The sequence below is a fragment of the Oncorhynchus nerka genome, linkage group LG17 (genome assembly GCF_034236695.1).
Source record: "Oncorhynchus nerka isolate Pitt River linkage group LG17, Oner_Uvic_2.0, whole genome shotgun sequence".
Lineage (NCBI taxonomy): Eukaryota > Metazoa > Chordata > Actinopteri > Salmoniformes > Salmonidae > Oncorhynchus > Oncorhynchus nerka.
The window spans coordinates 18,340,309-18,354,397 of NC_088412.1; the positions used below are offsets into that span (position 1 = coordinate 18,340,309).

Genomic DNA, 14,089 nt, shown 5'->3' on the forward strand with positions numbered 1-14,089 from the left:
ACAATCTGGATTGGAATGGAAATGTTTTTCCGTTGATTCTTAGGATATGGTCAACAATTGCATTTAAAATATAACTATATTTAAAATACAGTATATCAAGGATGATATGTGTTCAATAATTACAAGTTTACAGATTGAATTAACTTTATTTCATTTATGCGCGAATAGGACGACTTTGAGTCTTTCTGCGGAGCTCGATCTTGCTCTGTGATTGGCTGAGAAACACACACGCACATTGCATCATGGATGAGCAATTTGACAGGTAGATTATAAAATGTGTACATTCATGATGAACAGGCAAAAAGCTAAATATTCAGCACGTGATAGCCATTTGACTTCAGTTCATCATTATGACTATTTCAAACTACAGTAACTCGACCACTTAGGTATCAACTGGACATGTAAGCATTTTAGCTCGATTAACCACATCCATGGTATAGTGCGGGCAGAGGCTCAGACGAGAGATGGCTCTAACTTCCCCTGTACGTGCTATAGGAGAAGCGGCTCAGGAGCAGGGGCAAGTGGAATCTCTCGTTGGGGTTTGTTATAGTGAATACAATCTGTTGAAGAAAAAAAAGAGATAGAAACAGAACATAATAAGGGTTTGTTGGTTTTAATCTTTAAAAAATGCCGGAAATTCCTCTAGGCCAAATGTATTAGTAGGTGTATTGATACGTCCATGGCTGATACCCACTTACCTCAACATATGGGTAGAAGGAGTTCTGACCCAAACTCTCCCAATATTGTCCAGTCTCAAATCGCATCTTATACATCCCAGGCGTGAACGCTTTTGTAGTGATGAGTCCAGGACAGCGACCATCTTCGTCGGTGGTTCTAAAATAATGAGAACGTTGATGATTCTGCACGGGTTTTTGTCACATATTCAAGTTTCAAAATTGACATGGCCTAAAATTAGTATGTTTGTATCTTTTTAATTGCACAAATCAATTATTGGCCGTGTACACATATTTTGCAGATGTTATCGCAGGTGCAGTAAAATGCTTATATTTGACCAGAATACAGTAGATACAGTGCATTTGGAAAGTATTCAGACCCCTTGAATTTTTCCACATTTTGTTACGTAACGCCTTATTCTAAAACTGATGAAATACTTTCCCCCTCATCAATCTACATACAATACCTCATAATAACAAAGCGAAAACAGGTTTTGAGATTTTTTTTTTTTTTTCAAATGTATTAAACATAAGTATTCAGAACCTTTGCTATGAGACTCAAAATTGAGCTCAGGTGCATCCTGTTTCCATTGATCATCCTTGAGATGTTTCTACAACATGATTGGAGTCCACCTGTGGTAAATTCAATTGATTGGACATGATTTGGAAAACCACACACCTGCCTATAAGGATCCACAGTTGACAATGCATGTCAGAGCAAAAACCAAGCCATGAGGTCGAAGGAATTGTCCGTTGAGCTTCGAGACAGTATTGTGTCAAGGCACAGATCTGGGGGAGAGTAACAAAACATGTATGCAGCATTGAAGATCCTCAAGAACACAGTGGCCTCCATCATTTTTAAATGGAAGAATTTTGGACCCACCAAGACTCTTCCTAGAGCTGGCCGCCCAGACAAACTGAGCCATCAGGGGAGAAGGGCATTGGTCAGGGAGGTGACCAAGAACTCAATGGTCACTCTGACAGAGCTTCAGAGTTCCTCTGTTGAGATGGGAGAAACTTCCAGATGGACAACCATCTCTTCAGCACTCCACCAATCAGGCCTTTATGGTAGTGGCCAGACAGAAGCCATTCCTCAGTAAGGCATATGACAGCCCACTTGGAGTATGGCAAAAGGCACCTAAAGGACTCTCAGACCATGACCAACAAGATTCTCCGGTCTGATGAAACCAATATTGAACTCTTTGGCTTGAATGCCAAGCGTCACGTCTGGAGGAAACCATCCCTATGGTGAAGCATGGTGGTGGCAGCATCATGCTGTGGGAATGTTTTTCAGCGGCAGGGACTGGGAGACTAGTCAGGATCAAGGGAGAGATCCTTTATGAAAACCTGCTCCAGAGCGCTCAGGACCTCAGACTGGGTGCTAAGGTTCACCATCCAACAGGACAACGACCCTAACCATACAGCCAAGACAATGAAGGATTGGCTTCGGGACAAGTCTCTGAATGTCCTAGAGTGGCCCAGCCAGACCCCGGACTTGAACCCAATCGAACATCTCTGGGGAGACCTGAAAATAGCTGTGCAGCGACTCTCCCCATCCAACCTGACAGAGCTTGAGAGGATCGGCAGAGAAGAATGGGAGAAACTCCACAAATACAGGTGTGCCGAGCTTGTAGTGTCATACCCAAGAAGTCTCAAGGCTGTAATCGCTGCGAAAGGTGCTTCAACAATGTATTGAGTACAGGGTCTGAATACTTATGTAAATGTAATATTTTCGTTTTTTATTTTCAATACATTTGCAAAAATGTCAAAACTGTTATTGTGTAGATTGATGAGGAACCAACTTATTTTAATCTATTTTAGAATAAGGCTGTAACGTAACAAAATGTGGAAAAAGTGAAGGGGTCTGAATACTTTCCTGGGTAAAGCAGTATGTATGTGAACATTAAAGTGACCAGTGTTCAGTGATTATGTACATAGGGCAGCAGTCTCTATGGTGGGGGGGTAGAGTGCCAGGTGGTTGGCGGCTAGAACAGTGACTAAGGTTCAGGGTAGGGTACTGGGAGAAGGTCAGCTAGTGCTGACTATTTGTCTGATGGCTTGGAGATGTTTTTCAGTCTTCTAGATGGTAGCAGGGTGAACAGGTCGTGGCTCAGGTCATTGATAAGGTCATTGATGACCTTCCTGTGACACAGGGTGCTGTAGATGTCCTGGAGGCAAGGTGCCCCCAGTGATGCGTTGGGCTGACCGCACCACCCTCTGGAGAAACAGGATGCTCTTAATGGTTCCTCTGTAGAAGTTTGTGAGGGTCTAAAGGTAGTGCATCTCCATGCATTATCAGTCGATCCCTATTAATAATAGCAGTGAACATTTCATAAATAGGCCTAAAGCTAGGCTAACTAGATCCCAAAGGTATATGCAACACACAAAGGGAGGAGTGAGACAGTGGTAGGCCTATATCAGGCAGCTGTTCACCCTACCCCACAGTCACTAGGTAGTAGGACTATATCAGGCAGCTGTTCACCCTACCCCACAGTCACTAGGTAGTAGGATTATATCAGGCAGCTGTTCACCCTACCCCACAGTCACTAGGTAGTAGGATTATATCAGGCAGCTGTTCACCCTACCCCACAGTCACTAGGTAGTAGGATTATATCAGGCAGCTGTTCACCCTACCCCACAGTCACTAGGTAGTAGGATTATATCAGGCAGCTAGCTATTCACCCTACCCCACAGTCACTAGTTAGTAGGACTATATCAGGCAGCTGTTCACCCTACCCCACAGTCACTAGTTAGTAGGATTATATCAGGCAGCTAGCTATTCACCCTACCCCACAGTCACTAGGTAGTAGGACTATATCAGGCAGCTGTTCACCCTACCCCACAGTCACTAGGTAGTAGGACTATATCAGGCAGCTGTTCACCCTACCCCACAGTCACTAGGTAGTAGGATTATATCAGGCAGCTGTTCACCCTACCCCACAGTCACTAGGTAGTAGGCCTATATCAGGCAGCTGTACCCCACAGTCACTAGGTAGTAGGACTATATCAGGCACCCCCTACCCCACAGTCACTAGGTAGTAGGACTATATCAGGCAGCTGTTCACCCTAACCCACAGTCACTAGTTAGTAGGACTATATCAGGCAGCTGTTCACCCTACCCCACAGTCACTAGGTAGTAGGACTATATCAGGCAGCTGTTCACCCTACCCCACAGTCACTAGTTAGTAGGATTATATCAGACAGCTGTTCACCCTACCCCACAGTCACTAGGTAGTAGGCCTATATCAGGCAGCTGTTCACCCTACCCCACAGTCACTAGGTAGTAGGCCTATATCAGGCAGCTGTTCACCCTACCCCACAGTCACTAGGTAGTAGGCCTATATCAGGCAGCTGTTCACCCTACCCCACAGTCACTAGGTAGTAGGCCTATATCAGGCAGCTGTTCACCCTACCCCACAGTCACTAGGTAGTAGGCCTATATCAGGCAGCTATTCACCCTACCCCACAGTCACTAGGTAGTAGGATTATATCAGGCAGCTGTTCACCCTACCCCACAGTCACTAGGTAGTAGGATTATATCAGGCAGCTGTTCACCCTACCCCACAGTCACTAGGTAGTAGGATTATATCAGGCAGCTAGCTATTCACCCTACCCCACAGTCACTAGGTAGTAGGCCTATATCAGGCAGCTAGCTATTCACCCTACCCCACAGTCACTAGTTAGTAGGACTATATCAGGCAGCTGTTCACCCTACCCCACAGTCACTAGGTAGTAGGATTATATCAGGCAGCTGTTCACCCTACCCCACAGTCACTAGGTAGTAGGATTATATCAGGCAGCTGTTCACCCTACCCCACAGTCACTAGGTAGTAGGACTATATCAGGCAGCTGTTCACCCTACCCCACAGTCACTAGGTAGTAGGATTATATCAGGCAGCTAGCTATTCACCCTACCCCACAGTCACTAGGTAGTAGGATTATATCAGGCAGCTGTTCACCCTACCCCACAGTCACTAGGTAGTAGGATTATATCAGGCAGCTGTTCACCCTACCCCACAGTCACTAGGTAGTAGGACTATATCAGGCAGCTAGCTATTCACCCTACCCCACAGTCACTAGTTAGTAGGACTATATCAGGCAGCTAGCTATTCACCCTACCCCACAGTCACTAGGTAGTAGGACTATATCAGGCAGCTAGCTATTCACCCTACCCCACAGTCACCAGGTTCCAGATGACTAGGAGTGAGTCCAGTCGGTGCAGACTGAGGGCCATTCTTGCCCCTGGGACTCCGTCACATGTGTCCAACACATAGGTGGTCAGGGGGCTGTTTGGAAGTGTGGAAGACATCTCTGAAGACTGTGGAGAAAGATGCAACATGGGAATGGTGATGGTCCTACAGTCATATTTCAGTGTTAGTTTCTGATGATAATAATACAAATAACTATTTATTTAGTTGCCTTTACTTTTTGTTCATATACATTATTTATAATGGGAGAATAGCCAATACCTTCGGTTTTCATTTGAATGTTTATAAAACTTTTAACAGGCTGAAACTCCTACTTTCCTATGTTTATTCTTAATAGTCTCTGCCACTATGTGTGTTTACAAGTCACTTTGTTTCTTTTGCACACTTGCTTCAGTGAAGCCTCCGTTTTACGTAAAGAATAGCAGAGCACCGTTTAGTGTAAATGGAATAAACTATTCATATGTGTATTTTAGTCTTTGAGAGAAAAAAGTATTTGTCCATCCGTTCAATAGCAATCGTTCTGACAGACTGTTGAGAACTTTTCCAGACACCCAAAGACACTACATGATCAAATACTTATTTTATGATTTTACCAAATTATCAGTACGTAGGCTATAGGCCTATGACAATGCAGACGGTCAATTGCTGAGACCTCATTTGATTTAATTATACTCAATGGTTTTGCTTGGGCACAATAAATAGGCTAAACAAATTAGGCTACATTAATAGTGTAGTTGCTTCGTAAAAAATAATTGTTGTATGTTATTAATAAACTGTTTTATGAGTAATTACCTGGTTACAATGCAGAATTGCGGCTTGATTTAGGGGACCTTGTCACGTACAACAGAAGACACCGCTGTGTCGTCCTCCTCGACGCGGATAACTTGTTGTTTTACTTCTACAGCCTATATGAAACTAGAGTTTATTTGGTTCTCAACACTCACTCGTAGTGCAGTTGTATCCAACAAGACAGAATAGTAATCGTTCATTTTCGTCCTTTGCGAGGGCAACTCACTCTGGATTCACTATGCGCAAACAAACGTCAGGTGCCAAAGGTTGACCAGACCTATCTCTAAAATAACCTAAGTTTACTGTTCCTAATCTTGTCAATATTGACAAAGTTTGCCCACATGGTTGATAAATTGTTTATTGTGGTTGTGTGTCCGACTTAATTGCCCATAACAAGATAAGAGACAATGCACAATCAAATTGGAATAGTCCACAGATAAAAAAAATATATATAATAATGTCCAAACCACTGGGCTAATTGTTAACAACTTGGTTTATGAATATACAAGTCAGGTGAATTAGTGAGTGGGGTACAGAGAACAATGGAAATCAATAAGCTACCACTTTTTTTAGGCGTAGGCTACTCCTCTAATGTACGGTCAAATGAACTGAACCACTCAGTTATATGAACATAGTTGTACATTTACTAAGCCTACTATCACAATGTATAGTTCACATTTAGTATTTATTAAACACAAAGAGCCACCTGGCTTCATTAAACATAATAGGGCTGTCAAACGATTTTAAAAAAAAATAAGTTAATAGCAGGATTTGCAGCGATTAATCACAACCTCAAATTCAGTATTTGATCAAATTGAGCTGTAATTTTAAGAATGTTCATACTAAAACATTTTAAGAATATTGTCGTCTTGATTTTGTCCAAAGTACTGGTAAGCAAAATCAGGTAATCAAGCATACTTACTTTCTTTAACCTCAATGTCAACTTGTTTTGACATAACATTGTTGTTTCTATGTATGTTGGATATTTTCCGGGTTTTTTTTCAATGCGATTAATCACGATTTTAAAAAGTGAACTAAAATTATAAAAAGTTAACTCGAGTTAACTGATTAAACTCTGACAGCCCTACTATATAATAACGCAAAATAAAAGCACAATGTTTTATATAATGAATGAATGGGAATATAACAAGAAACATTTCAATTGTAAGTCAGTTCATCAAGTTGTATAAGGGATCATCATATCTTCAATATTCTTTCTTTTTTCAGAGTACATACATACATACAGTCTTGAATCATTTTCTTGCTGCTTAGAAAGTGAAATGTACTTTTTTCAACTGTTGTTTTCAAACAATCACCATGGTATAGTAAAACCATAGAAACAGAATACATTTCTATGAGTAGAACGTTATACAGTAACGTTAGCATTATTGACAATTGTTATGACTATTTACAATGAACAATAGTTCAGTTGTGACATTGAAGCACACCCTAAGTTTGACACCAGCCGTAATGGTCCCCAAAATAACTCAATCAACCAAATCCCTCCTCAAGTCATTGACAATGACAAAACATGGTGGTTTGGTTTATAAGTACTCAACATCTACTGTACATGTACATATCTCCCTTCTACAGTGGGGACAGTGAGGGGAGGGCAGTACCCATTCTTAAACAACAGCAGTGACTCCTCTAGGTTCATAATCAAGTTTCTCAATCAGTCAAATTAACACTAATTCACCAAAGCCATAACCCCATGCACACTGGTCCCTGGGGTTCTATAGGGGCACCACTTTGTTAGTTCCAAACATGGCGAGCTTCAAATAATGACAACAGGCATGGTGATTACAAGCCCAGTGATAACATCATGCAGACAGCTGTTATCACACTGACAGTCTTTATTAATGTGGACACTGGGAAATTGGTAGAGACACATATGGAAAGATTAGGAGAACGCACATGTAGTAGTCTCCCTTACCTCACCTCGCTCATCAACTCATCCCTGACCACCGGCTACGTCCCTTCCGTCTTCAAGAGAGCGAGAGTTGCACCCCTTCTGAAAAAACCTACACTCGATCCCTCCGATGTCAACAACTACAGACCAGTATCCCTTCTTTCTTTTCTCTCCAAAACTCTTGAACGTGCCGTCCTTGGCCAGCTCTCCCGCTATCTCTCTCAGAATGACCTTCTTGATCCAAATCAGTCAGGTTTCAAGACTAGTCATTCAACTGAGACTGCTCTTCTCTGTATCACGGAGGCGCTCCGCACTGCTAAAGCTAACTCTCTCTCCTCTGCTCTCATCCTTCTAGACCTATCGGCTGCCTTCGATACTGTGAACCATCAGATCCTCCTCTCCACCCTCTCCGAGTTGGGCATCTCCGGCGCGGCCCACGCTTGGATTGCGTCCTACCTGACAGGTCGCTCCTACCAGGTGGCATGGCGAGAATCCGTCTCCACACCACGTGCTCTCACCACTGGTGTCCCCAGGGCTCTGTTCTAGGCCCTCTCCTATTTTCGCTATACACCAAGTCACTTGGCTCTGTCATAACCTCACATGGTCTCTCCTATCATTGCTATGCAGACGACACACAATTAATCTTCTCCTTTCCCCCTTCTGATGATCAGGTGGCGAATCGCATCTCTGCATGTCTGGCAGACATATCAGTGTGGATGACGGATCACCACCTCAAGCTGAACCTCGGCAAGACGGAGCTGCTCTTCCTCCCGGGAAGGACTGCCCATTCCATGATCTCGCCATCACGGTTGACAACTCCATTGTGTCCTCCTCCCAGAGCGCTAAGAACCTTGGCGTGATCCTGGACAACACCCTGTCGTTCTCAACTAACATCAAGGCGGTGGCCCGTTCCTGTAGGTTCATGCTCTACAACATCCGCAGAGTACGACCCTGCCTCACACAGGAAGCGGCGCAGGTCCTAATCCAGGCACTCGTCATCTCCCGTCTGGATTACTGCAACTCGCTGTTGGCTGGGCTCCCTGCCTGTGCCATTAAACCCCTACAACTCATCCAGAACGCCGCAGCCCGTCTGGTGTTCAACCTTCCCAAGTTCTCTCACGTCACCCCGCTCCTCCGCTCTCTCCACTGGCTTCCAGTTGAAGCTCGCATCCGCTACAAGACCATGGTGCTTGCCTACGGAGCTGTGAGGGGAACGGCACCTCAGTACCTCCAGGCTCTGATCAGGCCCTACACCCAAACAAGGGCACTGCGTTCATCCACCTCTGGCTGCTCGCCTCCCTACCACTGAGGAAGTACAGTTCCCGCTCAGCCCAGTCAAAACTGTTCGCTGCTCTGGCCCCCAATGGTGGAACAAACTCCCTCACGACTCCAGGACAGCGGAGTCAATCACCACCTTCCGGAGACACCTGAAACCCCACCTCTTTAAGGAATACCTAGGATAGGATAAAGTAATCCCTCTCACCCCCCCTTAAAAGATTTAGATGCACTACTGTTCCACTGGATGTCATAAGGTGAATGCACCAATTTGTAAATCGCTCTGGATAAGAGCGTCTGCTAAATGACTTAAATGTAAATGTGTAGATGCCTGATACTGTTGGCCTATGCCTGGTAAATCTTGAATGGCTTTTTATATGAATTGATTTATTACACATTCCAATTATGTGGCGAACTGGATACAGTAAGTGGCAAACAGCATTGCAAATCCTTATCTCTAATCTGAGAGAAAATGTAGTTGTCGGTCTGTCTGAAGCATATCCGCAGTGGCGGATTTAGGCATAGACGACATGGCAGCATCTTACACACAAAACAATTCTGAATGGTGACATTTGCGCGATCGATTTTCTATCGCTCATTTGCTCGTCACGTAAATTATATAATGTCGCCGTGTGGTACTGTGGGTCAATTAACCTTGTCGGAGTGGGCGCCCTGATTCTAGTTTGTGAGCTAGGCAGGCTACTGCCTGGGAAGGTCTCCCACTCAGAAATACGAGATGGGGAGGGGGGCGGGGTAGGTTGACGTCAGGTCTCCCCACTGGAAGCCGAGGTAGGAGGAGCGGGGGAATCTATCAAATAGCGCACCACTAACTTTGTACAGTACTAATGCAATTAGTAATGCAATTTAATTTGTGTGTTTCTTGTTTGAAGTGCAATAGTGTAATAATCCGGTTCTCTTCTTTTTAAGTGTGTTATTCTATTTGTGTATTTGTGTGATATAGGATTTGCTGAAGGGTGGGGGGGTTCACCCAGGGAGCCATACAAGCTAGAACCACCACTGGTTGTCAGTCCCCTTTCGCAAGAGACTACACCTTTTTTTTAAAGCTGCCATATTTGGTTGAGCCCATAAGTCAGTAGGAACCTGTTTTAAAGGAGAGATGGAGACACGAAGGTGAGCAGAATCTGACTGTGATAAAGGAACCGAGGGTAACCAGGGAGATATATCCTATTCATCAAACAAAACAATTCACTGATGATCCAACTTTGTAATACAGCTGTACGATATGGAAAAATTGCCTGAATTGATGCAATTACGATAAATAGAATGATACGTTTTTAACATTGATGTACACCAGTTTTTTTATTATCCTTTAAACTACTACTACTAGTTTGATGTTTGTAGCCATCAATTGTCCCATTGACTATCACCCATTTTAGAAAACTTAATTCATTTCAAACTTCACATTTCTCTAGTATAGGCTACTTATCGTAATGAACGATATCAGCAAAATGCCTGCGATAAGTGATCGGTATGGTTGTTGTCGATAATTTCCGGTTTATCGCCCCAGCTCTACTTTGTAATGAACAGTATATTTATTTGAGGGTTGTGTCCGTGTTGACTGTGATTAGAGATGAACACGCCTCCTTTCACTTCAATCCCCCTCCATCTCTGCGTGCTGCTGTCACTGAGGTCCTTGAGTCTAGAGTGAATGAGAAGATGGAGAATTTACATTTAAAAAAACTTTATTGGTACCCTCAATGTGGAAATTTGTTTTCGGCTTCACCACATAAAACAGACATGAAACATTATGAGGAGCACATAATCCTCAAGATCATTAAATTGCTTTACAAAGTACAAAAGTGCTACAGTACGAGTGCAGTTTCAAGTTAATGTACTGTACATTCCATCATTGGTCTTAAAATCAACATCAAGTTTTCCTAATTAAAAATACATCATCACCAAGACTGAAGGACACCTGGTCATCTACACTATTCAATAATTCACGTGTACAACATGTACATTATGATTCGAGACCATTTTGAACAACATAAGCACCTCGATATCACAATATATTAACCTATACTTATTAACCTATACTCACAGCATTTCAATGCAAACAATACTTTTTTTTGTGATATAGTTCTGTCAAATCACCTTCATTAGCCATACACACCTGATCTCCTCACATGTCATCCTCCAGATCAGATTGATGGTTATTTATCTGAGAAACCAAAAGACAGAGAGAAGACTTTAAAGAGATGCACAGATGGAGAATTACAGTCACAGCGCAATCAGGATATTTTAATCGACCAACAAAATCAACTTAATCAAATGCCCAGCTGTAGTAATTTTGGAGATCACTTTTTGATTGGTGAAAGTGATGGTTTCTAAATGGCGATGAGCAAATATAGCAGTGTTTGTAACCTTAGGAGGTGGTATTACCCCTTGCCATTGAGACAGATTTGGGATGCAGTACAGTGGTTGTCTGGTTAACAATCTTCTGCTCTATTCATACCTTCCATCTTCCTCCCCCTTCCCCCTCAACTGTCAGAGAAACAATGACTCACCTGGTGAACCCACCTACAGCTCAGCCCACACAGCCGCAGGTTGAGGTTTATTGGCGGCAGGTAGCCTAGTGGTTAGCGTGTTGGACTAATAACCGGAAGGTTGCAAGATCAAATCCCCGAGCTGACAAGGTAAAAATCTGTCGTTCTGCCCCTGAACAAGGCAGTTAACCCACTGTGCCTAGGCCCTCATTGAAAATAAGAATTTGTTCTTAACTGACTTGCCTGGTAAAATAAATAAATAAAATTGTCATGAATCTAGCCCTGTAGGCAACATTGAGTGATTTTCCACTAGATGGGCCTGCTGAAAAGTAAAAATTGCCTATATCTTCAGAATTCATGTAAAAAAACGAATCCCTTTTTGGCTAGGGTTAAGTGGTTAAGGTTAGGTTTAAAATCAGATTTATGACTTCGTGGCTGCAGAGCTGCCTCTGGGACAAGATTCATGACAATACATGCCAACATGCAGTGTGTCGGACTCAGTGTGCATGTCGGACTCACAGCCTGGCATAGATAATGAACAGTGGAACAGAACCAGAACCCTTATTGTGTCAGACAGGTAGGCAGACACTTGGCTGTGATTGCAGATAATTACTATTTTCAAAAAATGACAATAAGCTACTAAATAATCAATTATTGTTCTACCAATATCTTGCTCTCTTTCTTCAATGACAGACACCCACTTTTAGATAACTATGACAACCAACATTGACAGCTAATATGCTAAGATATTGACTTTCAGAAAACTTTGACAAACAGCCCACACAGAAGTAGTTACTGGTGGTGCAGGTGTGTTGTGTCTCCAGTAGAGGGAGGCAGAATGATGTATTGTTTACCCTGCAGTGGCGCTGGTAGTGTTGGAGGTGTTGGTCATCATCGCTGGCCTCTCCAGGCTCTGGGCTCTCCCTCTGTCTGTGTGGGAGGCTGACGGGAGAATCTTCCAGACTGCTCACTGAGTCCGACACACTGCCCTCCTGGGTAGGAGGTGAATCTGGACCACAGACACACGCGCGCACGCACACACACACACACACACACACACACACACACACAGAGAGACAGTGTGTCAGCAATAGTACAGTAGGCTCTGTTTTCAGTGCATCTCAGCTTTCCATGGCAAATATAGCCCTGATTTTAACAGTGGTTGTTTTTACTCCTGTCGTTGCAGATAGCGCCACATTAGTCAACCTGGCAATCCTGTACACAACATTTTGGGTGCAGTGCTCACTGATGCAAGATGCCGCAATCGATAATAAATAGGAGTCATAATGGGCCAACAATCTGATGATGAATAGATTTTCTTTACTCTCATCAATTAATAATATGTTTCCCCTCCAGTTAGCTCTTATCAAGAGCATTAGAAATAATGTATCATATGTAGCACTAAAGAATCTGAGAAATTCTCAAAGTTAAGCTTCCAATGAAGAGTTTGTTTTATACTAACTCCCCAGCCTCCAGCCCAGCTCTCCTCTACCTGAGTGGTCCTTCCTCTGTCTGTCCATCTTGTCCACGCTGTCGAGCAGTCCGTCAATCTGCACCTTGATCAGAGTCAACTCCCGCTTTATGGCCAGCAGCTCTGCCATCTTCACTGCAGAACGAGAGTGGGAGAGAGTAAGAGAAAGGGAGATAAGGATGAATCCTCTTTCGCACAAATCTCCAATTGACATAAATGTATGAGTGTAGGTCTTAAAAAAGGATTGGGCCCAGAGGGGTTTAATAGTGTAGAAACAGACTAGAGCTCTGCTACCCCGACCCTAGTCCAACCCGCCCGACATTATACATGGGGTTAGGGCCTGTTTTTTCATCAACAACTAGGGTACAGGAGGGCTCAGGTATCACTAAATGTACACTACATGACCAAAAGTATGCTCGTCGAACATCTCATTCCAAAACCATGGGCATTAATATGGAGTTGGTCGCCTCTTTGCAGCTATAACAGCCTCCACTCTTCTGGGAAGACTTTCCACTAGATGTTGGGACATTGCTGCGGGGACTTGCTTCCATTCAGCCACAAGAGCATTAGTGAGGATGGGCACTGATGTTGGGCGATTAGGCCTGGCTCGCAGTCGGCATTCCAATTCATCCCAAAGGTGTTCGATGGGGTTGAGGTCAGGGCTCTGTGCAGGCCAGTCAAGTTCTTCCACACCGATCTTTGTTTACCTGGGCATTGTCATGCTGAAACAGGAAAGGTCCTTCCCCAAACTGTTGCCACAAAGTTGGAAGCACAGAATCATCTAGAATGTCATTCTATACTTTAGCGTTAAGATTTCCCTTTACTGGAACTAAAGGGCCTAGCCCAAACCATGAAAAACAGACCCAGACCATTATTCCTCCTCCACCAAACTTTACAGTTGGCACTATGTTTGATTTCATGAAGCTCTTGATGAACAGTTCTTGTAACGACGTTGCTTCCAGAGGCATTTTGGAACTCGGTAGTGAATGTTGCAACCGAGGACAGACAATTTTTACACACTTCAGCACTCGTGGTCCCATTCTGTAAACTTGTGGGGCATACCACTTCGCAACTGAGCCATTGTTACTCCAAGACGTTTCCACTTCACAATAACAGCACTTACAGTTGACCGAGGCAGCTCTAGCAGGGCAGGAATTTGACCAATGGACTTGTTGGAAAGATGACATCCTATGATGGTGCCACGTTGAAAGTCACTGAGCTTTTCAGTAAGGCCATTCTACTGCCAATGTTTGTCA

General features: G+C 43.5%; 2 protein-coding genes across 3 annotated transcripts in view; both read right to left on the minus strand.

Moving 5' to 3' along the window:
• Window positions 1-126: 126 nt before the first annotated feature.
• Window positions 127-7,808, minus strand: LOC115144815 (5-hydroxyisourate hydrolase-like). 2 transcript variants are annotated; one of them, XM_029685894.2, is made up of 4 exons: window positions 5,827-7,808; window positions 4,847-4,992; window positions 699-834; window positions 127-560 (listed from the first exon to the last, which is right to left on the minus strand). In XM_029685894.2, exons 1-4 carry the CDS (start codon window positions 5,869-5,871, stop codon window positions 471-473), a joined length of 417 nt encoding a protein of 138 aa, XP_029541754.1. In that variant the 5' UTR covers window positions 5,872-7,808; the 3' UTR covers window positions 127-470. The 2 variants fall into 2 exon arrangements, with proteins under 2 accessions (XP_029541754.1, XP_029541755.1); XM_029685895.2 differs by having other exon boundaries at window positions 5,675-7,769.
• A 1,245-nt stretch (window positions 7,809-9,053) lies between these two features.
• The window catches only part of LOC115144816 (RNA-binding Raly-like protein), a 58,369-nt gene continuing 53,333 nt past the window's right edge, over window positions 9,054-14,089 (minus strand). Inside the window, exons 5-8 of the mRNA XM_029685896.2 lie at window positions 12,855-12,968; window positions 12,217-12,371; window positions 10,990-11,037; window positions 9,054-10,515 (exon numbers count right to left, since the gene is read on the minus strand). Of these exons, the coding sequence (XP_029541756.1) occupies window positions 10,999-11,037; window positions 12,217-12,371; window positions 12,855-12,968 (308 nt within the window). The 3' untranslated portion in view covers window positions 9,054-10,515; window positions 10,990-10,998. The remainder of the gene's footprint in view (window positions 10,516-10,989; window positions 11,038-12,216; window positions 12,372-12,854; window positions 12,969-14,089) is intronic.

Coding starts and splice junctions, on each gene's coding strand:
- LOC115144815 (XM_029685894.2), bottom strand. CDS start 5,871: ATGAACGATTACTATTCTGTCTTGTTGGATACAACTGCACTACGA. Junction 4,993..5,826: donor TGGATACAACTGCACTACGA/GTGAGTGTTGAG, acceptor CTTTCTCCACAG/TCTTCAGAGATGTCTTCCAC. Junction 835..4,846: donor TGGAACCTGGTGACTGTGGG/GTAGGGTGAATA, acceptor TCATTATTTTAG/AACCACCGACGAAGATGGTC.